The sequence below is a fragment of the Phyllostomus discolor genome, chromosome 10 (genome assembly GCF_004126475.2).
Source record: "Phyllostomus discolor isolate MPI-MPIP mPhyDis1 chromosome 10, mPhyDis1.pri.v3, whole genome shotgun sequence".
Classification (NCBI taxonomy): Eukaryota; Metazoa; Chordata; class Mammalia; order Chiroptera; family Phyllostomidae; genus Phyllostomus; species Phyllostomus discolor.
The window spans coordinates 29865274-29892397 of NC_040912.2; the positions used below are offsets into that span (position 1 = coordinate 29865274).

Consider the following 27124-nt stretch of genomic DNA (forward strand, 5'->3'; position numbering starts at 1 on the left):
ATTAAAAAATCAAGTTCGAGAGGAAAGATGTCCTTCTCACTTAATCACTGGTGCTTCATACTATTCATCTTTTTATGTGTAAGTAAAACAAAATTATTCTAAGCTATGTGAATGAAGAATGCTGAAATATGGAGGAATGTTTTTGGTGTGAGTGAATGGACATTATAGCAGTAGTAGACATTGTTCTCCAGAAGCTACAACTAAGTTCCTCAAAATTATCATTATCTCAATATTTTGTTAAGAAATCTCCCCTCAAAACTTCATTTGATTTAATTTAGTATTACATTCACCCAGAAATGTGAGCCTTGTTGGTTTACAAAAATTTAGTATTAATTTGAGACATCTCTTTATTATCTTGTAAATTAATACTGAAGGTTAATAATGTTCTGGATAAAATGTCTTTCATGTTAGACATGTGAATTTGAGTTACAGTTTCTGGGCCACCATCTTTTTTAAACATTGAAACTCTTTCAATCTGTTTATTGATTGGAAAGACCATACAGAACCTGGATATTTTAAAAAATCACAGATTAAAACATCACTGAAACATCATAACCGCAAAAGAAATTGACATCTCTATGAATACAATTTAGGATGATGTATTAGACAGTGATCTTTGTAGACACACACACAACAACATCAATAAACAAGGGCCCACGATGGTGACGAGGATGAACTGAGACGGACAAAACTAGTGTCAGTCAGCCTAGACCAAAAATGCAAAACAGTTGAAAGAAATACTCAAGATTTACATTGATTTTCACCAATAAAAATGAATAACCCCATGTAGGTCAAATGCTGATCAAACAAACTAAGGAGCTTCAGGCCAATTATTCAAGGCAGAATATCTCAGAATAGAGGTGTTCTACGGAGTGAATGGGGTGAATTTTTGGCAGTGCACAATGTACATGCAAATAAAAGTCAGCTGAAGAAATCCAATTTTAAAAAGCTTATTTAATGCACTAATATATCTATTTTTAATAACATGATTAATGATTCTTAGGAGTTCCAAAAAAATGAAGTTGATTTAACATTACCATTGTTTGGAAATCATGTTATTTTCTTTGTTGACATCTAAACTTCACGACAATAGTAAAAATCAAAACGGTCTTATATGATGAAGAGGTTCATGAGTGTGTATGGCTGCTGTTACACTGTCAATACTGAATGGGATGAATGCAAATATGGAATCTGTAGGTAGAATTTGTAGATGCAATACTTATTGGTCATAAAGCAAAACTACTCTCCATGGAGGCCATGCACAATTGTTGCTTGAAGGAGGAAAAATAAATGTTTTCAAGTGTTTTATTATTTCATTTATTTATGTACACACCCATCTGTACTCTCTGTAAGTAACTGATTTTTGTCTTTAACGCAGCAACCAGCCCTGGTCCTCCCCAACACTTCAAATGACACCAGTCCAACTGGGGAGCCCGAGCCCTTTCTGTACGTTTTAGGACGAAGGAAAATGAAGGATGCCGAGTCCAAGTGCTACAAACGCATGCAACTGCTGCCCCCATACCAAGGAGAAGGTAAAAAGAAGGATTACCTTAGCATGTGTTTCAAATATCACTGAAGGTTTATCTTCTTCCATGGGTAAATGTGTATGAACTAATTTTAACTTAACATGCCAGTAGTTTTAACAATGGTCTTCATACCATGAAATGTTCGTGTATTTCATGCAGCAGACATGTCTGATTTCTTTACTCAAGTTCATCCAAAGACTTTCTGGCCAGCATCTGCACTTAGGACAAAATTACTACAGTAACTCAGTATTCACACCTGGCAAGCAGGAACAATGCAGGACTAAGTGAGGGAAAGGAACTGGAAAATGACAGGAAGGGAACTGGAAAATCATGGGCAGAGAATTTGCCCGAGTGTGGAATCTGTCAAAACCAGGTCTTGTTTGGGTTAATTAGGTAGTATCTTTCCCCACCTGTCAGTTGGTTGGTAACTCATGCTATTTCTTCTCTTCTTCTACCTCCAGTTCCCAAATGAATTTTAAAAAGTTATCTCCTAGGCAGAATCGTTTACCTTTCACTTCTCTAGAATGTTCTACATGATTGCCCAAATATTCTCAGGGCCCAGCATATTTGATTAGCTGGAGAAGGCCCATGGGAAATGAGAAGGAGGATGTGAGTGACCCAGCATTGCTGTGTCCCTTCAAATTCTCTCCTCTGTGTCCCAAATCACTTGAAAAGACCGAACAAGATCTTCTTTAGAGGGGACAGGGATTGGTTAATTATAGTCTATTATATTACTACATGGTTTGTCTTCAAATAGTTAAAAATTTAATTTGTAGCTCCCACTTTTGTTTAAACAAAAAGCAAGTCAATTAAACTTAGATACACGATATTTTTCTGTCTGCAGTAGTTTCAGTGTTTTTTAAGACCCTGAAAAGGCATTAGATGCAACTTACCGCCAAAAAGAAACCATTTCTCCGAAGTAAATGAAGCCATGGCAACACAAAACTGGTATTTTCAGAGGCCAAGTGAGTGCAGCCATCCTCACTGTGGTCTTAGTTGCCTTGGGAGGTTGAAATTTTGTGCTATTGATCAGTATTTAAAACTTTGTCTTTCTTTTTTTTTTTTTTTTTTGAGAACTTCCTTTAAAGCCTGAGGCTCATTCTTTTATAAAGATAAATGTTTGTGTTCTGGGATAGATTTAATTTTTGAAGATAGTGGGAAACCACTTGGAGCCAATGTTGATGAATATGTGATCAAACTGAGCATTATTTTAACCAGTAATAAAGTGTGATTCTAAGGTAATAGACTGTTTATATTGTAATTCAACTGGCTGCAAATGTATCTTCACTAGGAATTTTGAACAATTGCATCATCTTTGAATTAAGAATAGAACCACCCAAGGCAACCCCTTTGAAGGTTAGTGGTTAGTAGGATACTTATGTTCCAAAGCCATATAGTTTTTTTAAAAGGTAGGCTTTATGCAAGAGTGATTTTGCATATACTTTCACAAGATTTTTCTTATAGCATTTCCAGAGATATTTTAAAGGAAAGATTTGGAAACAGCCCAAGTACCCATCAGTAGATGAGTGGATAAAAAAGCTGTGTTACATATACACAATGAAATACTTCACAGCCATAAAAAAATAAGGAGCTCTTACCTTTGCTGCAGCATGGATGGGTCTGGAGATTATTATGCTAAGTAAAATAAGCCAGTCAGTGAGACAAATATCATATGACTTCACTTACATGTGGAATCTAATGAACTGATGAACAAAATAGAAACAGAGTCACGGATACATGGAACAGATTGACAGCTGTCAGGGGTTGGGAGTGCTGGATGAAACAAAGTAAAGGGATTAGCCGAAGAGCATATATGCATAACCCGTGGACACAGACAACGTTGTGCTGACAGCCTGAGGGAAGGGGGGATGCAGTATGGGCTGGGTGGAGGTGGGCAAGGTGGGGCAGGGAAAAGGGGACATCTGAAATAGTGTCAACAATAAAAATAAAGTTAAAAGTTAATTAATTAATTAATTAACTAACTAATTAAAGAAAAGATTTTTGGGTGAAAGATTCCATACAGAAGACATGTGTCTTTTGAGGAACAAATGGAGAAAATGCTAGAAAAAATGTAAATCCGATGAGTAGCTGATAAGTTAACACCTCTATTTTGTTGCTGCTGCTGCTACAATTGTTTGTAAATGCATTTCCAAGTGAAGAGCCCCTGAATAACTGACTGTGCACCACTAAACCCTGCGGAGGCTTCCGCAGTGTCTCACTACGGTGTGTCCGTTTCTTTCTGAACCACCAGGTCTGTTTTGCAACCGCACCTGGGACGGATGGCTGTGCTGGGACGACACACCGGCTGGGGTGACATCCCACCAGCACTGCCCCGACTACTTTCCAGACTTTGACCCCATGGGTATGACACTCATTTTTATTTTCTGTTTTGCTAGGAAGCTTTCAGAGTTTGCGTCAGATATAAAATACACCTACCTAGTCATACTCTACACACTGCAGTGTGTTCTGACACACTTCCATGAGCGAAATTACACGATTATACAAATATTACAGGCTGTCCTTATTCTTTATGTCACACTACTTGTCAGTTGTACATACTGGTCATAAATTCTATGACATTTTGAATAAAAATTAATTACATATTTTAAACATTAAATTTTAGTAAACATGTAAATTAATTTTTCTGAAATGGAACAGTTTTTTTTTAATGTGTAGCTCTTTTACATTTTTAATTGCCTCACATTTTGGTGACTTATGCAAATGAGTGATCTAGACTCTGTAAATACCAGGCTGGTATAACATGCATAATAAAAATTTGATATAATGTTGAAAATTCTACAAAATCATGCTGCGTAAGGGAAAATAAATCAGAAGGTGTTAACTGTAGATAGCAGATTTCTGTTCCAGCAGATTATTACAATATGCTCAGAAAATAAAAAGATGCATTACACTAACACCCAGCTCTGGGCCCTGCGTACAAGCGGTTGACACGTGTGCCCAGTGAAAGGGCGACACCAAACTTACTTTAGTTATAAAAGTAACGTACGAATACTTTTCACTGAATATTAATTTTTTTACTTTTCAAAACACTTTTATACATATTATATAAAGTGGCCATAATTATTAACTAAAAGGCAAGTTTTGGGGTCGGGAAAACAGGAATTTCCAGGCACCAATCCATCTTTTCAGCCTGGTTTTTAGGTAGAACTTCTTCGTCTGGAGGACAAATCCGCTTCACAAGAAAGACACCTTAAAAATCCCCATAGTGAGCAAACAAATTCCTTAGGTTGTTACCATTAACCTAAAACTGTGTGTCTGGATGATACACAAAACAGTTTAATGAAATGGCAGAGATGTCCTTTTAGACAACGTGCTTGGTACAGAGATAGGCAGGTCATGGAAGAGTGAATGACAGTGCTGAGATTCAAGAAAGGCTAATAGTCTGAAGGAATACGCTGGAGTGTAAAAAGCTAATTTAGCAAGGAGGTATTTAAGGCTGCCCTTGGAGTCAAACACTTCATCCACACCAATGGCACAGAGCTAAGATGAGTGAGGACGATGATTCCCAGCCCTGACACCCTTTGGAATTAATGAGCTATGTAAAACCTCCCATGCCTGCTGCCTCTCCAGACCGGGGGAAATTTGAATCCCTGAGGCTGGGCCTGAATATTTGTGAAAAGCTCCTCCATGTGAACCTAGAGTGAGGGAAGCATGCTGTCCTCCCCGTGGGCCAGTCCAAACTCAGGATGTTGCAGAGGGAGGGCAGTGCTGCTGTCCAAGCCCACGCAGGAGGCTCCAGGCGTCACTGGAAGGACAGTGAGCTGTGTGTGTGAGCGAAGGGGTTCGGTTTGGAAAGGGAAATTAGAATACACATATTCTCCCTTCAAATGTTGAAAGACTTGCCAGGTGGAAAAAAGCAAATTCTTGATGCCTGGACAATCAGAACAGGAGATGCCTGTGTCCACACTGTAGTTAAATCAAAACAAAGCAGTAGTATGTCCTGCCGCCCTGTCCATGACTGGAGTGTCTCCAGGACAAACACGTCTCTTCTGTGTGGTATATTTTGCCGTATGTCATCACATAACGTTGTTAAAACCAAATTGTATTTATTTTAATAAAACAAAAAACTACTTCTGACAGTAAAATGCTGCATTACAAGCCACTTTTTAAAATTGCAAGTAAGCGTGGGATGGTCATCATTGACAAACAGGATTAACAGAACCATTGACCAGTTTCTAGTGCTAACTTTTCTAAGCTGGTTAGCGCTAGCTGTTTTTGAAATGTTGGTGATATCCACTTATTTACACAGTTTTTGTCCAATGGTTGTCTCAGCACATTCATAATTCAAAAATTTTCTGTTTGACTTTTTAACAGATTTACATTAAGCAATGATACTAATGGGTTGTTCGTAAACCTCTTTTGCTTGAAAATGTGTTTTTGCATCCACTTCTTTTTTATTGTTTTTCAAGTAGAGTTTTCTGCCTTTCCCCCCAACCCCTTTCTACCATTTTAAATAATTGTTAGGGTAGACATAGAAATAAATATACAATTTGCAGTTTAAATCTTGTGTTTAGTCTGGTAGTATCTGTTTCAGTAATACAAAGAAAAAATTATAAATTTCATCTAAAAACTGCCAAAGATAAAAAAATTTTCATACTGCCTCTCAGCATATTGATTGACTTACCAAAACTACTGATAGAAAACTATTTTTAAATATTATCAGATCTCAATGATATTTCAGTCAAATAATTTTTTAACATGAGTTTTTTCTTTAGCCTTTACAACAATGGTTGTATCCTCCAAATATTAGTATATGATTACGATTTCCACATCCCTCTGCTAAAAAACAAAGGCCAAAGCCATATAAAATAGAGTTATCTGTAGATCCTTTTATCTACAGGTCTTTGCTTTTGTCAATGAAGAAAAATGCTTCAAAAATATTTTCCCTAAGAAATTATCAAAAATCAAAACTTGTCGAATATTCCAAATACATTGGTAAAATCTCTTGCATTTTATACCTATTCATGTTATACAATCTCTCAGGCAATATACACATTGCAGAGGTACTTTGGAGAGCTAAATTCAATGTGGCAAGTGCAAAATTTAAACATCTGAATGTTTAACTTATCATTATTTTGATTTTATTTAATTCAAAAGAATTTTTCCTCCAATTGTATAGCAAATTTGATTGGAATTTAAATATTATCTTATAGTAAACAAAGTTATTTATGATTCTTTGGGTCACTGGAATGGACTATAAGTAACCTTGCCACAGGACTATATGGTTAAATGCAGAGTTTAATAGCCCTGCCATGGCCTTGGGATCAAGTAGAGCTGGGTTTGATCCTAGCCTTACTACTCGTTAGAGAAGGGGAATTTACGTAACTTCTCTGAGCCTCAGTTTCCTCCCACGTACAATGGGAAGAGCAATACCCACTTTAAATGATCACTAGCATTAACATTTAGAAGATAATTCTGCAAAGTGCTTGTTAGCACAGTGCCTGCACACTGCAAAGGTAAAGATCTTTAATACACCAGTCCAGCTGAATCAGCAAATTTCACTATCATGTAAGAGATGATTTAAAAAGCAATTAGTAGCCCTGATCGGGTATCTCAGTTGGTTAGAGCATCATCGAATATGCCAAGTTTGTGGGCTCGAACGCTGCTAGGGCACATGCAAGAATCAACCAATGGATCCATGAATAATTGGAACAACAAATCAATGTCTCTCTCTCCTCTTTTTCCTCTCACTAAAAAAAATAAACCAATAAGTTAAAATAAAAATAATTATTTCAATTAATTAATTAATAACAATGAATTAATCAATAAAAGCTAAATCTAATAAATTCTATGTGGGATGAAGAGAGATGATTCAGATGAAATCTTTTTGCCCTGGCCATTGTGGCTCAGTTGGTTGGAGCTTCATCTCATGACTGAGGGGTTGTGGGTTCGATCCCCAATCTGGGCATGTACGGAAGGCAATCGATCCAGGTGTTCATGGGAGCCAACCAATCGATGCTCCTCTGTCACATTGATATTTCTCTCCCTCCCTCCCTCTCTCCCTCCCTCTCTTTCTAAAAGCAATATGAAAAATGTCCTCAGATGAGGATTAGATAGATAGATAGATAGATAGATAATGAAGTCTTTCTGAGAGGCATAAAATTGACTTCTTTATACATCCCTTAGCGGTGAACTTCTTTGTTCCATTGAATTTAACCGTGTGAAATTGCCCATGTCTGACCATCTGACCCACAAAAACTGCAGTCTCATAAGTCAATCTAGTAAATAAATATTGTGTATAAATGAAGAAAAGTATGTCTTGCTCTTCTCACATAGTTCTATCTAAAATCATTAGTTTAATGTCTATTAAAAAATGCAGGAGGTACAATGTAGTTAGCACTTTGGCATCTGACAGACCAGGTATTCAGTCCTAGCCCACCCGCTGTGCACTGACCTTTCAAATTCCACAACCTCCCTCATGGCTTCATGCTGTTTGGGAAATGGAGGTAGCAATGTCTGCTTTACAGGGCTCTGCTGAAGATAAAATGGGACAGCACATATTAAAACATTTTGTATAATTAAAACATCTCTATAATCTAGTAGATTCATGGTGGCCTCTATTTACTGATATTCATATTCAAGTTCTATAAAGGGATTAACATTTTAGAATGACTTTTAAGCCTTATTTTATTATTTTTCCTTCATGTTATTTTGAAATGGTAATGTAATAACAACTGTTATATTTCATTAACAGAAAAGGCTTCAAAATACTGTGATCAAAACGGAATTTGGTTTGAAGATCCTGAGAGGAATAAGACCTCCACTAACTACAGTATGTGTAATGCTTTCAGTGCTGAGAAACTGAAGGTAGGATTTATTTCAAATTTCAGTATTTGCTGAAATGCCATTACTTATACATAGAAATATGTGATAACTGCAAAGTACCTGCTGCCAGAAAGCTAAACTATATTATAGAAGGAAACAGATAATGACCTGTATATTTAATTCTTTTCAATTTAGAACATGCACTTTAGTTTGTTGAAAACTGGACATTTAAGTATCAATTGTCTTTTTTTCCCATATTGGTGTTCAGCGTGCATCTGTATTCTGTTCTGTGAATGAACCACGGATGGAGACTGGAGTTGCTCCCACTGTTTCGCTCTAATAAATAAGGCTGCTATAAACCTTTGTGCTGACATATATTCTCATTTTTCTTGTTTTTTTCTTTGATCAGTGTTGAACAAATTTTTTAAGAACTAATTTTTATCTTTGTTGTTTTGTAAGTTCAAATTCTCTTTAGCATTACAATTTCCTTTCTTTTACATTCTTTGAGTTTAATTTAATTTTTGCATAACTGGAAATTTAGGTCATTGATTTTCAATCTTCTTCATTTTTTTACACATGCTTTTTAGTCTTTAAACTTCCTTCTATGTACAGCTTCACCTTCATCTAAAAAGTTTTGACATGCCATTGTGAGTTCTTCTTTGATTCAATAGTCATTTAGAAATGTATTGCTTAATTCCCAGCAATATGAGAGTGTCTTTCAAATTCTCTTTTCATTGACAACTTCTAAACTATTGTGGTCAGCAAACGTGATCTTTAAGATTTCAGTTACTTGAATTATGTGGAGATTTGCTAGACTGACTGGTGTATGTCATTTTGGGTAAATATTCTTTGAATATTGAGTCAGCACTTGAAAAGAATGGGTCTTTAGCAGACGTTGGGTACAGGGTTTATTACATGCGAATTAGTAAAATTTATTAATCACATTGTTCAAATCTTCTATAGCTTGATTTTTGTCTTTGTGCACTATCAGTTACTAGGAGGTGTCAGTTTTTCCTTTATGCTTCATATGGTTTGAGTTTATATTATTAGGTATGTAGAAATTTAAAATTGTGGTATCTTCCTGACTTAGCATCTGCACCTATGTGGTATCACACCAGTCATCTTATGGTTAGTGTTAATCTGGGTCACCTTTCCCATCTTCCTACATTCACTATGTCTGTATCCCAGTGTTTAGTGGCATTTCTCAGTAGTAGCACATTTTTAAAGTAACATTTAAAAATCATCTAGTCCAACAAACTGCTTCACAGATAGGACCACAGAGGTGGAATGAAAGCCACACAGAGACTTAATAATAATATTCTGAGTAAAGAACTATTCTGATAAGCCCAGTCTTATCCTTTTCCCACAATATCATGCACATTCTTAATCTTATACTACTCAATCTGTTCATTGGTTTATTATAATTTAATATAAAGAAGTGCTCTGAAATACTTGTTACAATTTTAGTAGGAATTTTAAAGGAGACTATTTCCCTCTTCTATAGTCAGTTATTCACGCATTTGTTTTTGTGAATGTGTTATTGTTGCTGTTGTTCCAGAACGCTTACATTCTGTACTACCTGGCTATCGTGGGCCACTCTGCTTCTCTTTCCACTCTGTCGGTTTCACTGGGAATTTTCGTGTGCTTCAAGTAAGTACCCTTATAGCCTCTGCTTTTTATCTTCTTTATGTTACTGAAGTAAATGGAAAACTCTGTAAAAGGTGGGGGAGGGGAGGATCTTCTGCAAATCATAAGAAATATATAGGAGTCATGAAATAGCAAAAATAATAATAATAGTAAAATAAACTAATAGTAAAATAGTAATAATAAATATAGTAAAATAATAATATTAATTAAAATACACTTTTAACCCTACCTTAGAAGACAATAAGATAGATTCGTATAATCTTTCAAGGCAGCATTCCTCCTTCACAAAACCAAACAGTCCCGAGCCCTTGAGTCCACTGTGTGAACAGGGTAAAGGTCCCATTACCATGGCTAAGGTTCCATGAAGTACTGAGGAGAGGGTCCTCCTCCTTCTTTTACCCTCAGTCAAAAATATGGAGGCCGTGGCTACAAGTTCAATTGCACCCTGCCTGATTTTGAGCAGTGTCACAAGCGGACCTGGCCAGAAGAGAAGTGGGACTGATGGGGCCATGATGGTATTTTTCCAGAGAAGGAAGGTGAGCCTCCTCCCTTCTGGCCTTGACTTACCCAGCCAGGGTCAAGGAGAAGGTCTGCAAGAAGATGGCTGTTGTCAAGTGTCAATCTTTTGCCCTTATAAACCTAGCATTGTTAACTGCAGATATCTTTTAAGACAGTGTAAGGAATAAAATTTCAACACGGGTTTCTGTTCCAACTCTGTGTCTATACATTTGATCACATTATCTGTGGCAAAATGATGGAGTTGATATAGATACTGATTTCCCAATAATGGAGAATTTAAAACATTGATTCTGTATAGTGTATGTGAGAGAGTAATATACGTTAAATTTGGTCCTAAAAATGTCCTAAATTTAGTGTAATTTCTTTAAACCAAAGATAGGAGGTGCTATATTACCCTTTCCTGAGACTTCTGGCTTCTACGTTACTGTGGGGTCTTCTGCCACTAATTTAGTTGTGGTGGAATTACAAGGGGGAGACCCAAAAAGGCTAGAATTTATTTATAAAAAAAATGTGTATTTATTCTTACATGTTTAAACTTCAGTCACTTTCAAAGTGCTCTCCATTTGATGCAATACCCCTATCGAGACTTTTTCCCGCTGCTCAAAAGAATGTTTGAACTCGTTAATTTTGATGCCTATATAGTGCTTCTGCCATTTTTTGTTTTACCTCTTCCACATCAGCAAAATGTTTCCCTTTTTGGGAGCAAGATCAGGTGAATAGGGAGGGTGGGGCACGGGGATCATGCTGTTTTTGGTTAAAAACTGATGTGCACTCAGGACCCTGTGGACAGGTACACTCGTAAATCACTCATTATGAGACAGGGAAACATGTTGAGTCTTCAAAAAAAATTCACTGAAGCTGAGCACAACCTCTCACAACAACACCAACTAGCACACTGATACAGATGGGTTCCTAAACACTCACCTAGCAAGGGAAGCCTGTACTACAAGGGGCCCACCCTCCAAAAGATGAAGAATGATGAGGGAAAGCTCCTTTTGTAGTCCAAACTACAAATAATGCTCCATACTTTGGAAATGTGTTATATAATTAAATACATAGCGGTTCATAAGCAGGATCTTAATTTGATTTTTCTTAAAATATCATGAAGACACTAAAGAAAATTAAACCAAGAGAAGCACTTGTAAAGCCACCCTTACCACAACTATTGTTTTTATTCTTTCTTAATCTTTGTCTATATTTTATATTATAATTATATATTATATTATGTCTAGACCTTATGTAGTCAAGATTCTTACATTGGTCTAGCAATATTACTGAATATTTTTTAACTGGATAGCAAATAATAACAGAGAATGAGCTCCTTTCATACATAGTATAACAGGAGAAAGACATAAGCAAAGCAATGAGACACAAGGGATTAATTACTAGAATTACAATAAGAGTATTTCCAATTACAATGATCAAAATATAGCAAAGTAAACACATGGCATGATTGATCTTGGAATGCCTGTTCATTTTCCCACTGCACTTGGCAACAGGAAATAAATACACCATGGCTTTCACACAGCCTTGATGAAAAATTCTGCCACTGAAAGTCTATTGTTTAAAAGTTTTGATATAACTGAAAGAAAACTCAAAGAAAAAGTGCTCAAATTTATAATGGTGCAAATAATAAATTTATTCAGGACTTTAAAGATTAAAAATGTCAAGGAGGCATTTCTTAGTTCTTTATTTCTCCTGCCACCTGAATAATTGATGAGATGTGAGAGCCAAACCAGCAAAGAAAAAATGTTCTCACAATCATTGCTACATTAAGTCAGTACAAATGGGTGTTTAAAAGTGCAGCACACGGACCAAGTGAAACATTTCCCAACTCCAGTTAGTCCCAAAGCAAAATCAACCCGCTCAAACCCAGATCAACTTTGGGGGCAGATTGTCTGGAAACCACCAGATTTTGTTCTCCTGTCTCAATTCCAAGAACCTGTCAAACAACTTAAATCTTGGTTAAAAAAAACAGTCTTGATTTATAATCTGAATGTAATAATGGGAAGACATGAAATAGCTGTTCCTCCAGAGCACGCACAACAAGAAACAAACAGGATGTGAAAAACACTCGTGCTAAATATCCAGATCCAAATAGAGTTATGTCAGATTTTTATACATGTTCTTAACCTCATCTTAAACCTTCCCAAACCAAAAATATCAAGGGCACCATTTTCTTAAGATTACTGTGTGTTTCTAATTCTTCACATTTTTCTTTACATTTGCATCTCAAAATATTAAAAGTGATTGTGAGAAATGAAAGGTAAATCTAATCTATCACTGGATTTTTTCTTTTGATTAGCTACTATGATCAATTTTTAGCATCGTTAACTGAATGCCATAAGTTTTTACCTGATGCTAAACATTTTTTAACTGTATCAAATACAGTAAATACAAGATATTTATTTATCTAAGATAATCATTCCAATTTTGTTAGAGCCATTCTACAGGTTCTCTTCATTTACAGCAAATAGTGAAATAAGATATTTATGCTCATGAACATCCACACAAATACATATTACAAGTTTATGAAGTGGAGGACAAATGAATAAAAAGAACCCAGCAACTTGCTCAGCCCCCACAAGGTGGGGAACAGCTGTGCCAGCAAGGACAGGTGTCATCAGATCCAAACCACACGTGCCTCACAGTGAGATCCAGTCTGCGCGTATCTGAAATTCTTTGCCTGTGTCTGAGCTCCACCATCAGGAGGATGTGGAAAGTAGGAACCACAAAGTCGATCCTGGTTGGAATATGAGAATTAAAAATCTGTTCAAAGAAATACCCGCAGAGAGGGATGATGGGAGACTTGATAAAGCCTGTGTATGTGATGGGCCAAGGACACAGGTTCAGCGCTTTGTCACAGGCCGCCTTGGTTCGGACCTCATGCCCTGTTGTCCCATTTGCCACACGATTCCTGCCTGGTCGCATAAATAGTCGACTTTTCATCTGAAGCACATGCCAGACTGTGATGGTTTCTCCTGTAAGAGTTGTCTTCTCAAGTAATTTCACATCTGTTATAATTAAAAGTGATTTTATCACGCACCCTTTCATTTGTTATGAAGTCACCTGAGGACTGAAAACTATGAGCTCCCATGACTAGAAAACTTTTAAAAAACCAGACAGAAAAGTACAATAAGACTCATAGATGGGACCAGCCTCACTTATTTCAATATGTTCTCTCAACTATTGCTAAAGGCAATATTACAAATATTGTCACCATGTTTTTTCCCCAGGTACTTTGGCATTTTGGTGCTGGTTAATACTGTTACTTTTCCTCCCAGGAGCCTCAGCTGCCAGCGGGTGACTATACACAAGCACATGTTTCTGACCTACATCCTGAATTCCATCACTGTTCTCATTCACCTGATTCAAGTGGTGCCCAATGAGGAGTTCGTGAGCATGGATCCTGTGAGCACTGCCTTGTTTACGTTTAATTTCATTTTTAAGGGTGTAAGACTTAATAGTATTTGTAAGTAGTGAACATGGTGTTATTGTTTGATTTAAGCAGTTTTTTTACATGTGCAACCGTATTTAGTTTTACAGTTCAGTTTTGCATTAAGCAAGGCATATCTTTTATTTCTATGCAGTTATTAGAACTAATTGGTATGTGCTACAATAAAGGGATGGGAATAATTCACTCATAAGCAAATAAGTACACAACCAGTTGTGAGTTTTCACTGCTAATTGAAGATGCATGAACATCTATGGGGAGTTGACTACACACACCGTGTAAACATAGGCAGTACTAGGTACACTGGGGTGGTGCTTCCTGTCATTTAACGGGATACACATGTGCCTAAACATTAATCCCCTCAGCATTCCGGCACCAGGCTGGGCTTGGGCCAGATACTTCAGCGATGAATAACTATGCAATGACTCTAGCAAGCCATCTAAATATTAATCATATTCTCTATCTGCATGACTTGAGAAAGGTTTAATTACCCCTACTTCACTCACTCTCATCTCCCATCTCCACTGATAGTCCCATCAACTGAGCTCAACCAGAAACCACAGGGCAAAGAAGCCCTCACTGCGATGGTCAGAGGTGTTTCCCTGTGCCCAGGGCAGTGGAGCAGGGTGGAGAGTGCATTTTGAGGCACAGACAGACGCTTTCTAGCACAGAATGAATGGCCGAGGGGTGTTTGCATTTTTGTTTCTCTGCTTAGCTGTGTTATGCAAGCATCTGTAGATAGCCTCATCTTTCAGAACTGGCATTTGACAACTCTGCCAACCCAATGACAAAAATGCGTGAAATCTGCCCAGAGCATGCATCCTGTGTGACAGTGGCATGGCATGGGAAAGCAGCTTAATTTGGCTTCTAATGGGCCCACGGTGTTAATAATTTTTTGCAGTGTGAATATATCCAAAAAGGAATTGTGATCCATCGTCTGAAACCATGGCCTTTGTCATCTGAGACAAAGTCCTATCTTAACCTGTAGAATGAGACCCAGTGGGTTTATCTTGATGACTTTTCTTTTTTATTATCAACTGATTTCAATAAAAGTAATCTCATTTCACTTAATTCTCCTAAGACCTCAGTGGAGGGTGGGTGTTATCTCTGTGACGAGCTGAGTAAACAGAGACACAGTAAAGGCTCATGTCCCCTATGCTGTGGCAGGTCAGAGATGGGATTCGGACCCAGACCTGCCTCCCACAGAAGCCCAGCCTCTCTCCGCCGTACTGCGTGTGCTTTTGGTTGTCTCGTTCATTTCCTTGGGAAGAGGCGTTCTTAAGGAGATGGGCTCAGCCATTCCAGAGTAATGACTGTCCGTAACTGGACGTGGACACTGCATTTAATTAGGGAGGTTGACCCCCACTAAGTTTGAAACAGATGTAGAAGCAATTAACTAAGCATCTCTCAAGAGGAAAAACTCAAATTTGTGACTTCCCATTTCCCATAAGTGTGGAAACCCTGAGAAAGCTCTTTATTGTCTGTACAAAGTATGCCAGGAAATGGGAATTTCACTGAATAATCACTAAATAATCAACCCTGTGAGCTGTGCTCCATCAAATTATGAACTATCGTAAATTCTTCAATAAACCCTTATCTCTCTTGTGGGGTGTGACACTCACGTGTCGTACCACCAGACCACTCCTGGCTGTTAGGGGGAAGGGGGCTTCTCATCTATTGTGAAATTTGGTAAACCTGTTATCTTCCTAAATAGTCTAAGTTCAGGATTTTTTCTGAGTTCACCATTGAATTATAGAAATTATTTAACCTTATCTATCAAAAGCAAATAGTAAATACTGCCCCTCTTTTTCCCAAGAGATTGTCTTGTAGTTCCAAAAAAAAAGCATAAAGCTTTTAAAAATTTCTAAGGGCATAATATTGTAAGCAACTGCCCTCAGGGTTGCTATGAACCCTTGCCCTGTGGCTGACTCCTTAGGTCTCTGCACAAGGCTTTCCCAACCCATCTGTTGCTCTAGTCATTGCTCTTAATGGTCTTATGAGTTGTCATCGCTGGGTATTTCCCCTTTCATAGGATACTTTAGAGGCAGACATGCCTATGTACTCCATCAGCCATTGCACTCAGTCTGCTTCCATGCACCAAAGAGAGCCAGCTTCACTCTGCCTTGCAGCTTTCATATTGCCTAGAAAGCTTTACACCCAGTAAGCAGGTGTATAGCGTCCTGCCTCAGCCACTGTGCAGCTGGCGTCCTGGGGGAATGTTACGTGTGAGGATGGGGGAGCCAGAGAACCATACAGGAGGTTTTCTTCTGGAGGAGTGGGTGGCAGTCTCACACACGTTAAGCATCCTCAAAGTGACCTAAGTTTGAAAATCAGGAAAGAAGCTTATCTTTATGACATGACTAACTCTTGATGCTATCAAATCAAGATATTGTGAAGCCAAAAGACTTGTTCTTTTTAGCTATGCAAAAGCAAACTTTCTAGAGAAAAAAAAAAACTATAAAACACTTGAAAGTGTTAATCCAAGTGATTGGATCCAATTTAATCCAATCAATAGAGTGTTGCTCAGACTTGTGGATATAGAGGATGGCACGTGTTGACAAATGCTTGAAGAAGCTAAACGCAGGCTGATGCAGACACTTTGGCTCATTTTCACATTTAACCTCTGCTCAGTGTCGCATCCTTGCCTGTGTCTCCTACTGAGTATGTCCATTTCCTTCTGACAGCTGAGCTGCAAGGTTTTGCACTTTATCAACCACTACTTGATGTCCTGCAACTACTTCTGGATGCTGTGCGAAGGGATCTACCTGCACACACTCATCGTGGTGTCCGTGTTCACTGAGAAACAGCACATGAAGTGGTACTATCTCCTGGGCTGGGGTACGTATTACCTCCAACTGAGTTTTGAGCCTCTTTCACCTCTGTCTGTATATGTACAATCTCCTCTGGTCTTGGTGTCAGAGAACAATCAGGGGCCCAGGTCCTCTGAGGAATGATGAGACAGATGCAGGAAGGAATTCGGTCTCCAGGAGAGCTTGGTAGAAGCCCTTTAACAAGTTCATACAGACTGTGGTGAACATGGGGTGGGGACAGTTTGGGGACAGAGGGACACCATGATGAGTGTCTTCAGGGCATTCAGCTACTGGATGGACAGAAAACATGCCCGACCGAGAGAAAATCGGACTAGGCCCCCTTCAGTTTTATTTATCACTTTTTTGTAGAGCAAAGGAGAATGTCCCATTTTGAGTTCTGTATGTCCCCCACCCTGGCCCACATCCCTTCCTCCAGAACATTCCTTCCTGTCAATCCATCAGCAGGGTTCCTCCAACCAAATGTCAAGGAGTAGAGTCTAGATGAGCAATGGGTATAACCACGTGGGCCTCCAAATGGGGCCCATCTGACTTCATAGCGCATGGCAATGGCTTTGGGAAACTTATGGCTGGATTGCTCACGTGGTGACCGCTTCTGTAGATTGACTAAAGTAGGGCTCTCAGGTCCATGAGGACTCCCTAGAATTGCTTCCCTTCCCCCAGGGCTCTATCAGTGTAGCCCACTCTGGTAGAAAGGGGGAAGATAGATAGTGAGGTCTTGAAAGGGAAAAGTTTCTGGGACAAAAATGCACGCCGCTTTATTTTCTTAAAAATCCCATGAAACTCCCATACCAGAGGAGGATTCTTGCCATCCACCAATAAGATGACTGTGACTCTCAGAGCAGAGGCTATAGAGTATCTTCAGCTAAGTGTGATGTTTAAATGCAGCATTTTGGGGAGCTCCTAAAAATACTGGTAAGAGTGAAAGGATTTACTGAGGATAGAGAATAATCCAAAAGCTCTCTCAGAACATCCATCTTTGTATTTAAACCCCTGCCCAACAGACAGTGTTACCAAGTGTATAGAAATGTGCCCGGGAAGTCCTATAAGCAGCTCAAAGTCTTTTCTGTAGTCTAGGCCAAGGCTGGCCCTAGGCAAGATCTGTTTCCATAACACCTCTCCCTAATAGAAATACATGGGTTTTTAACCAAGCACATGACCTGAATCCAGTGAGATATCCTGGAATCGTGGGTCAATGGAAGAGATACTCGGGGTATTTCAACATTGAACTGATGATGTTATAACTCTTTGGTTGCAAATGACAGAGATCAAGATGTTCTAATTTAAGCAAAAAGAGAGAAATTATCAGAATAAAAGTATCTCATGGAAATAGCACCACATCCCAGGCCTACCAATATGCACCCACACACAGACGCCATTCTGTCTGATCTAAATAGTTTATTTCTGTCCTTTGAAGTAAAATCTATGGTATACTTCCTGTACTAGTTTTGAGTATTTAAGAACATCTATCTGCCATACTCAAAAACTTTCATAGAAGAAAAAGGAGGTAAATCTATTTCTGAAAGAAGCGCATTTTTCTTCCTACAACAGGATGAGGTGGAATGAGACCTCCATACGCCTCTCTTGTCGTCTCATTAGAAGCATGTATTTCAGAGAAAATTCGGAGAATGAATTTCTTTGCACCCCCGTGGGGAAACAGTACACTAGAACTGCTGTCGATACAACACAATTATGTTTTGTGTAAATGGTCAAATTCAAAATTATTTCAGGTCCAAATTACAATATAATCGATGGTCCTATTGAATTATATGCTTCATGGCTTTAGAAGATGAGGTTGTTCTCTGGTGGAAGCTCAGGGTTTTCAGGAATTCCCTTGTTTGCCTGTAATTCACAGAAAATCAAAGTGTGTAGGTCTAATTCACTTCTGAGACACATTTCTTGATCTGATAAAATTTAAAAGCTCATTCTACAAGTTTCGCAACCAAATTAAACAATGTGCCATTATACATGAGTACACTTGAGGAAAAAGACATCTTTTTTCTCACAAAAATCACAACTTTTATCTAGATTAGCTGTATAGAATGAACATTTTTTTTAAAGAAGTATCCTGACAGGATGCATTGCCAATAACTATCTCCATCATTCTGTTTATAAATTCAAAGTTGTTTTCAAAGGGCAGTCAGGGAGGTCAGTGCTAAGCTGCCTTAATACAAGTTTGCAGCCAGGGCTTAGCCAGCTACTCTGAAGCTCTCTTATTGAAAGAGAACGGGATCGATGCACATGGTAGAGACAGAGAAGTAAAAAGCCACGAAACTATACTGCAGACACCAACAGGGCTTTCAGAGCAGTCAGACCGCCACTTCCATATGCTATCCCAGGTCACATGCTCCCAGTGACCCCAGCTTCTCTCCCTAAAAGAGCCCAGGTCACACGCAATGAAAAGTTTTCTGGTCTATGGTCATCGTCATCACCTCATCAAGACGTAACAATGGTGCTAGTCCTAGGGAGCGTAAGCATGTGTCTACTACCCTGGATAGTTTGTGAGAGGCTTTAATTATTTGGTTGCTCTTAACCAAACTCTCTGAATGCTTATGATGTTCTAATCAAGAACACTTTTACCTGGTTTGACCAAAGATATTTGTGTAAAAACATCAGGGAACTATCTTGATAGAAACATTTAATTTGCCACTTTTTTAAAAAAGTAAGCCATCATTTTCTATGCAACTGTAGTTATAGCTTATGACAAAGAAGCCAGGTGTAATTGGCACCTTTTCACATTTTTAGGTTTCCCCATGGTGCCAACTATCATCCATGCCGTTACCAGGACCCTGTACTTCAATGACAAGTAAGCACTGTGGATGTTTTAGTTAACATCTGTAGATAAGATGCATTCGTACTGATGTATTCGCCCCCTCCCTTTGTCCAGCTGCTGGCTGAGTGCGGAGACCCACCTGCTGTACATCATCCACGGCCCGGTCATGGTAGCACTGGTGGTGAGAACTGCTTTTGGAGTCCGTTACTAACAGTGTCATCTTTGATTTCTTTGGTGATGGTTCTATTAGCATATATGATAACTTTCAAATGAAGCTAACTTAATGATAATCTCTAATAAAAAGAACAATTACTGATCGATGCTCAGCATCCCAGCAGTGCCGAGCACACCGAACGACCCTTCAGGCAGTCCTGTGTGGGTGGGCTCCCCTCCCCAGGGAAAGAAGAACCGAGGAAAGTGGGTGTCCTCCAGCGGTACTGACCTGGTGGTCCGCTCACTCGTGACATCGTGTCTTTGCAGGTCAACTTCTTCTTCCTGCTCAACATCATCCGCGTGCTCGTGAAGAAGATGAAGGAAGCCCAGCAGCCCGACTCCTACATGTACCTGAAGGCGGTGAAGGCCACTCTGTTCCTGGTGCCCCTGCTGGGAGCCCAGTTCGTCGTGTTTCCCTGGAGGCCCAACAACAAGGTGCTTGCCCAGATCTACGACTACCTGATGCACTCTCTGATTCACTTCCAGGTGAGGAAGCCAACGGTGTGTGTGTTCCATGACTTGCGCTGCTGGTTGGTGCAGGATGATCCATCCCCTGGGGCTCATCTGTGATGAGAAGACCCTTTTGACCATATGTAACCTGGAAGGGATTCTCACTGCCAGCTTTCCTGTTTTCTGAATCTAAAAGTTGAAGAAGGAAAGAGGGGGGTATGGGCTTGGAGAGTCACCTCTATGTCCAAATATCTGTCCAGGGACGGAGCCATCACACAGTACTGAGGACAAGCCCCTGTCTCCACAGTGCTTTCAACCTCTCCTTCCCCTCCCCAGTATTTTGAGGGCTGTATTTTGTTTTATTGGGGGGAATTCTGAAGAACAATATAACCCATGCTGATCAGTTGCCCAACTGTAGTGAAGCACTGGATGTGAGTGGTAGCAATTGTTTTTTCATCGAGCCTTGACTGGCTATCGCAATAGCAAAATGGTCCTCTCCAGACTATTTACTTATATTAATGGCTAAACAATGTAATGTACATGAAAGTAACTTCAACTCTATCTTTCCTCCTCTCTGTAGGGATTCTTCGTCGCCGTGATTTACTGCTTCTACAACAGCAACGTAAGCATGCCTTTCATATGATACCACTGCTTGTTTATATAAGGCCAGCACTTTACATCTTCCAGAGGGCTGCTTTTCATCTGGGCTCACGTCCACAAGCGCTCTTTTCATGGCCCCATGACTAGTGGGGTTGTGTTTTTCCACCACTGCAAGGTGAATCTTTTCTGTGCTGTGTGGTATAATTGCAGATATTACTCAAACAGGCAGCTAAATTATGGTTTCCTTGGATTGCACCCTGAGCAGCAATAGTGAAAGCCATGCTGGATTCCCACAGAAAGAAAGGTCATGCCCCATTCTCTTTAAAAGACCCAACTGCTCACTAGGGCAGAGCCAATATCCAGCCTGTTTGTGCGGTTCGCTGCCTCCTTTCCAGCAGTTTGGTGCAGTAGTATGTCACTGAGTCAACATTTTTGAAAATCACCCTGAAGTTAAGACTCAAATAATTAATATACTATCTGAATATTTAGATCAAAAATCAAGAATGCTCATAGCCAGCGTGTTCAGGCATTTCTAGCCAGAGTTCCCTTTCTTCCGGTGAAATCTAGCCAAGGAGCCCAGTTTGTAAAACATAAAAGTGAAGCTGCTTAAATTTGTACCAAAGAACTCCCAGAGCTCCAGGGAACGTGGTTCGAAATGTCCCTCCTCTTTCAGGTGAGAAATCTGAGCTCCAGAAAGATCGTGTGACTTGCCCAATGTCGTAATCATAGTTGAATCACCAGGACTAGAACCCAAATTTCCTGATTCTTAATCAAATAAACTAAATCTTCCACTGTACTGTATTATGTCCATGATTCCTCCCTGAAGTTTTGTTAATAGACTTTCTGTAGTTATATGCCACATAACTTTTAATGTACAAGTATTTTTCATAACATTAAATCAGTTCCTAGAAAGAAAAATTCTACCAAGAAAAATCACATTTTATAAAGAGATCAACCTATTATTTCCTGTTAGCAATTAGAAAGATTTTCTAATAATCAATAGAACCGAATTTATTGAGCACCAATATTTTGCTGCTCTGTGACCTATTTATTACTCATCTCCAATCCCAATATCTCAAGATTATTGTTGCTTTCCTTTTACTACATTTTCTTCTTTCCTCCATCCATTTATCCATCCACTCATTCATTTATTCAACAAAAATATACTGTGCATTGACTCTTGCTAGGGGCAAGCCTAAAGGCCAGCTGTTAAAGTGTCTCTTTCTTTTTTAAAACAATAGTAAAAACTAATAAATAAGAAGGGTATAAGTCACTCCATCTTTATAGCAATTTCTGTGAATGTATGCCCTTGCCTTTTGAGTTGTTTCAGGTGACATACAAAATAAGTATTTTGTATCCAAACTAATATTAATATGTAGCTAATGTAAAAACCAGGGTCAGCAGGGGCATACCATGAAACATGAGAAGATTGCATGCATTTGTAAAAATACATCAATATTTATTGTGTCTTAATTTACGATGCTGTCTGTGATGTGTCGGGCACAGAAAGCAAACCCAGAGGCACTCCTAACAATCGATGTGTCTAGTTCCTGGGAGCAGGTTATCTCTGCTTTTTGAAGTAAAGAAAGCATTCCCATTTTAATTAAGATCCTGTTGCTGGTGGAAAGTACAAGTGTGACATTTCTAATAACACATAAGTTGTGTACTGTTTCAAATGTAATATCACAGCCCCTGGATTTAGGTATCGGGGTCTGAGCTGTGCCTGCTGTGAACACACCGTCTTACAACATTAAGCACAGGCAGGGTGCTCATACGCACTGGAAGTTATTTCCCGCTGTACCTGATATTGAGCTGTGATTGAGTTTTGCCTGGTTGAATATTGAGTGTTAGCAGAGACAAGGAGGCTGATATGTCAGTTGTGCAAGGAAGATGAAGTTTTCAATCACCCACTATCAGTATATTACAAGTGACTCCTATTGTGGAAGTGGGTTGGACAGTCAATGGATCGATTATAAGCAGGGGAGAAATTTGGAGAATCACAGTCGTAGAGATCCGGAGAGGACCGGTAAGCATGCTTATAGATCAGACATTTCCTACAACCCTCCCTAGTATGTGGACGGTGACCATCCACACATTTCGGTAGATTACTGAGTACCTACAAGACCTCAGAAAGATGATGATGACTGTGAAGCTGCCCGACTTTCCCAAGCGGTAGTTTAAGACTTGAGAGAGCACTAACAACACTGTGGATTTTCTCCCCTTTCCATGAGTTTGTTTCCAAGAGTTTGTAGATCCAAGTAACATGATCAGAAGGATCTCAACATTTTGGTCACAAATTAGAGTATGTGAACTACAATTTTGTTTATCTGCTGTAACTTACCGCATCTTGCTTTGAGGAGCCCATTGTACTAGCCTCTAAAACAGGCATACCTTGTTGTTGTTGTTTTATGCTTTTGCTTTACTGCACATCACAGATGTGTATTTCTTACAAATTAAAAGCAAGACCACCCTTCTCAACCACCAAAAACATTACAACTCACTTCGCTGCAATACTTGCTTTATTGCTGTGGTCCACAACCAAACCCACAATATCTCCAAGGCATGCCTGCAGTTTACAACAGTCTCTTTCAAGAAAATACATACTTGGTTCAAGAGCTTTTGTTCAAAGGTGTGGCTGGTTACCAGTATTGTGCCGGCACCCCCTGTTGAAGTTCATGGTGGCTCCCCTCACTTCTGTGAACCCTACAGGTCCTTTCACTCTGCAGCCCCCCTCCACCAAGCCCCAGCCCTCTTCTGATTCACAGTTCTCTCTCCCAAGCCACCTAAGGAGCCCAGGAATTCTGGATCCTCTCTTATACTGTGAATCTGTCTTCACCCTAAGCCATTGCCACTCCACTGCTTGGACATCATGTTAGACATGGTGCCAGGCCAAATATGTGGGACTTCTTTACAGGGTTATCTGTTTTCAGGACTCTGCTCTCAGAATCAAAGAGAAAAACCTACTATATTGAGGTGTTTTTATTATTCCTTGCTTTCTTTCTTCTCCCCATTTTCCCAGGTATTTCCCCCATGAAGGGGAAATGCAAGGTCATTGTGTCTGTATATCTCTCTCTCCTCTTTCTCTCCTGCTTACAAGGGCTCTGCACTCACCACTGCCATTTCCTGTCTGTAAGGGACTATGTCATATCCTACACGGTCTCTATATTATGGCTTTTAGTAAAGTTCTATTTTTAGACCAGTAAGGTTTTCACTGCATATACAAAGAGAAGCTTTTCTATTTAGAAAGTCTTTCTTTCACTCAATAAAACCTGATTTTCAAAACTAATATCTTTGTAAAGACTCAGAAAAATCAGTTTTGGGACTGAAAGCTAAGCCGTGATTTCTTTGATCTAGACCAGTGTTCTCAAACTTAAGTGTACGTCGGAATCACATGGGAAGTTTGCTGAAACACAGACTGTGGCCACCTGCCAGCACTTAGTTTCCTACTCATTAGAGCAGGGACGGGCCTGAGGATGTGCGTTCCTAACTAGTTCCCAGGTGATGCTGATGCTGCTGGTCTGGAGACCACGCTTTGAGAACCAGTACTCTAGGCAGAATGTTATTTGTCCTTCAAGCAATGAATGACCTTGACTTAATGAATGGGGGATGTGCAAAAAGAATGTTATTTAAGAAACATAATATTTAAATATTTTCAAAAATACAAACTTTATATTTATTGTCTTTTAAACAAAATATCTTCCCCAAACAGGAAAATAGGTAGTGAAAGGGAATGAGAAAGCTCTGATCTTGTAGTTGTCAGGTACCCAATTATCTCAAACAAAAGACCATATGAATTCTGTAAGATGAAGACCGGTAGAGCTATTGCTGATATGCCCTCCAAAAGGATAGGAAAAATATGGGTGACAATTTTGTGAATAATATTCAGAAGTATCCCTTAACATTTAATTCATAGGATATAACAAGGTCTCAACTTCCAAAAGTCTTATAAAAACATTTATACATGCAACTACTTTTTAATTTCCAAGTGAATTTAAATTATTTTTTTAAATCATGATTTTTCATCTTAAATTTATTTTGCAGTCTGTCAAATTGTGGTGGCAGAAAGTGAAGGGGCAGGCCTTAGAATCTTTTCATTCATTGGATCAAAACTCCTGGCAGAACCCTTGCCTTCCGTTCAAGTATATAACGTAACTGCAGGTGATTGTGGAGAACTTCACAGGCAAATAAGACCAAAGTGAAAATATTCTATTACAACTTGATCTTCGTTTTTACAAATGTATGTAAACTGAGGCCCAAATGCACCAACTTTACACAGCAGGTTAATAAAGGAATTGGGTGTAATAATTATGTCTCCAAACATCAGACCAGGGCTCTATTTTTTTAAAGTTGGCAATAAATAAATTGAAATAATCAGGGAAAACTCTAAAGTGACCTGTATTAATTGCTCTTAAAACGAGTGATGATTTATACAGTAATTCAAAACTCTGTATGTTACACTATCTATCCCCCTGGCAACTCCTAACATTTCTAATGCTTTGGGAGCAAAAAACCAAATTCTCCTATTTTTTTTGTCACACAAATTTAATAACCTTATTCTTGGATCAAAGCAGCATTCGGCCCAACCTGTGCCATTGTAAAAAAATGATTGCCCTTATTAAAGTGTAATTGTTGAAAGTGTGTTGCTAAGGGCCTAGTCTACTATATGTGGTTTACAGAGTAAAGCAGGTTACCAGTATCTCCACACAGAAGGATAGGTTATAGTTTTGGAATACGATTATAGAGGGCTATGAACATTTCTGTAGTCATCATTTTAAAAAAATTAAAGTGGACTTCAAATCCTTTCACCTCGTGCTGGGCTGGGCACTTAATTAATATGCATGGTGCCCCAATGGGGGTTATTTTAAAAGGACAAGTGAGGAGAAGCCAAGACTTTTTTATTTCTGCCGGGTACTTTTACAAACTCATTTACACTTATCACGGTCTACCTTGACTACCTCTCCATATCTTCTACATAAGGCTTCTGCCTTATCAGAGGTGGTAGCAGATAAAATGTTTTCCAATTCTTTCTCCCTCATGGGACGTGTATGCCATGTATTGAGTGTGAAACCAAATCAAATTTCATTCCTTGGACTGAAGGGCTCAAGAAGAACCCTTTGCGCAGTAGCAAGTCACCTTGCCCACGGAGGCTCAGGCAGGTACTCGGGCCAGTTCTTCCCTGCACGGCCGGGGCACAAACCACACAGCCTTTTACATTGGAATTACGGTTCAATCACCCACCTTTAACTTCTGTTATGTTCCAAGAATTGTGCTCAGAAACTTGGCATGTGTCGTCTCTGACCATATATGAGAACAAGACTCCCTTTTCTCCTCCAGGTCCAAGCCACCCTGCAGCGCCAGTGGATCCAATGCAGCATCCAATGCGACCAGCGCTACGGGCGCCGCAACAACGGGCGCCGCAGCAACAGGCGCCCCAACATCAATGCCGCCGCCGCAGCCGCTGCAGCTGCTGCCGCCGCTGCCGCTGAGGTCGAGGCTGAGCCCGGCAGTGGTCTCCCCATTTACATCTGCCACCAGGAGCCCAGGAACAACGAAGTTGCCATCAACCCTGGCGAGGAGATCTCTGAGGTCATCCCCATGGAAGTGGTGGAAGTGGTGGAGCAGGAGACAAGCGCTTAAATGTGAAGCCAATAGAGCATCGTGATCTCTGAGCCTCCATGTCCTGGGAGAAAAACCAACCTAGTGTTTAAAGTGATCCCCATCCTCCCAGGAGCCAAACATGTCATCTGTGAAGAATCATTAAGTAATTTTGTCCATAGTGAAGCTGAAGAATACTCTTGGTACTATTGCCATGGGAGACAGGCTAGGAATGGAGTCTCCCACTGCAACACTTGTGAATCCCATCTTCCATCCAGTGCTGAAATGCAGGTGTAATGCATGCAAAGTATCCAAGACAAACACAGTCGAATTGACCTAGTTCAGATACAGGGTGCTCCTTGTTAATCTTGAGCCATTTATACCTTTAAAAACGAAAATCACTGTCAAAATCTTTTCTTTTTAACTCTAAAATTTGAATTAGACTATTTCTGTATTTGGCTATGGATCTGATTTTTAATTTTTTTATTTCAATCGATTCTGATATTACTCAGATGTTGTGCCATCCACAAATTACGACGTGACCTCTACACGGCCAAGTGGCTTTCTCACATGGGGACGACTAGGAACGTGCAAAGGAAGATGTAATGCTTTGAATGAAAAAGAAATTGAGTCGATTTGCTTGAAACATTAGATGGGCCAATTTGTTAACTGGCTTATTGTGCTTTGGTCACTGGCATATGTAAATTGGGAGGTCACAAAGAATCCTTTGCTA

General features: G+C 39.3%; 1 protein-coding gene across 1 annotated transcript; it reads left to right on the forward strand.

The window, feature by feature from the left end:
- CALCR (calcitonin receptor) lies at positions 1-27065 on the forward strand. Its single transcript, XM_028525963.2, has 12 exons — positions 1-78; positions 1379-1532; positions 3778-3888; positions 8242-8354; positions 9871-9962; positions 13763-13889; positions 16617-16770; positions 19506-19566; positions 19648-19714; positions 20014-20232; positions 20777-20818; positions 26131-27065. Exons 1-12 carry the CDS (start codon positions 28-30, stop codon positions 26431-26433), a joined length of 1494 nt encoding a protein of 497 aa, XP_028381764.2. The 5' UTR covers positions 1-27; the 3' UTR covers positions 26434-27065.
- The last annotated feature ends 59 nt before the right edge of the window (positions 27066-27124 follow it).

What these genes read in the sequence shown, in the direction of transcription:
- CALCR (XM_028525963.2), top strand. Translation starts at nt 28, where the DNA reads ATGTCCTTCTCACTTAATCACTGGTGCTTCATACTATTCATCTTTTTA. An exon ending in CGGTCATGGTAGCACTGGTG is followed by an intron (nt 19,715 to 20,013) that starts GTGAGAACTGCT and finishes GTGTCTTTGCAG; the next exon opens with GTCAACTTCTTCTTCCTGCT. An exon ending in ACTCTCTGATTCACTTCCAG is followed by an intron (nt 20,233 to 20,776) that starts GTGAGGAAGCCA and finishes TCCTCTCTGTAG; the next exon opens with GGATTCTTCGTCGCCGTGAT.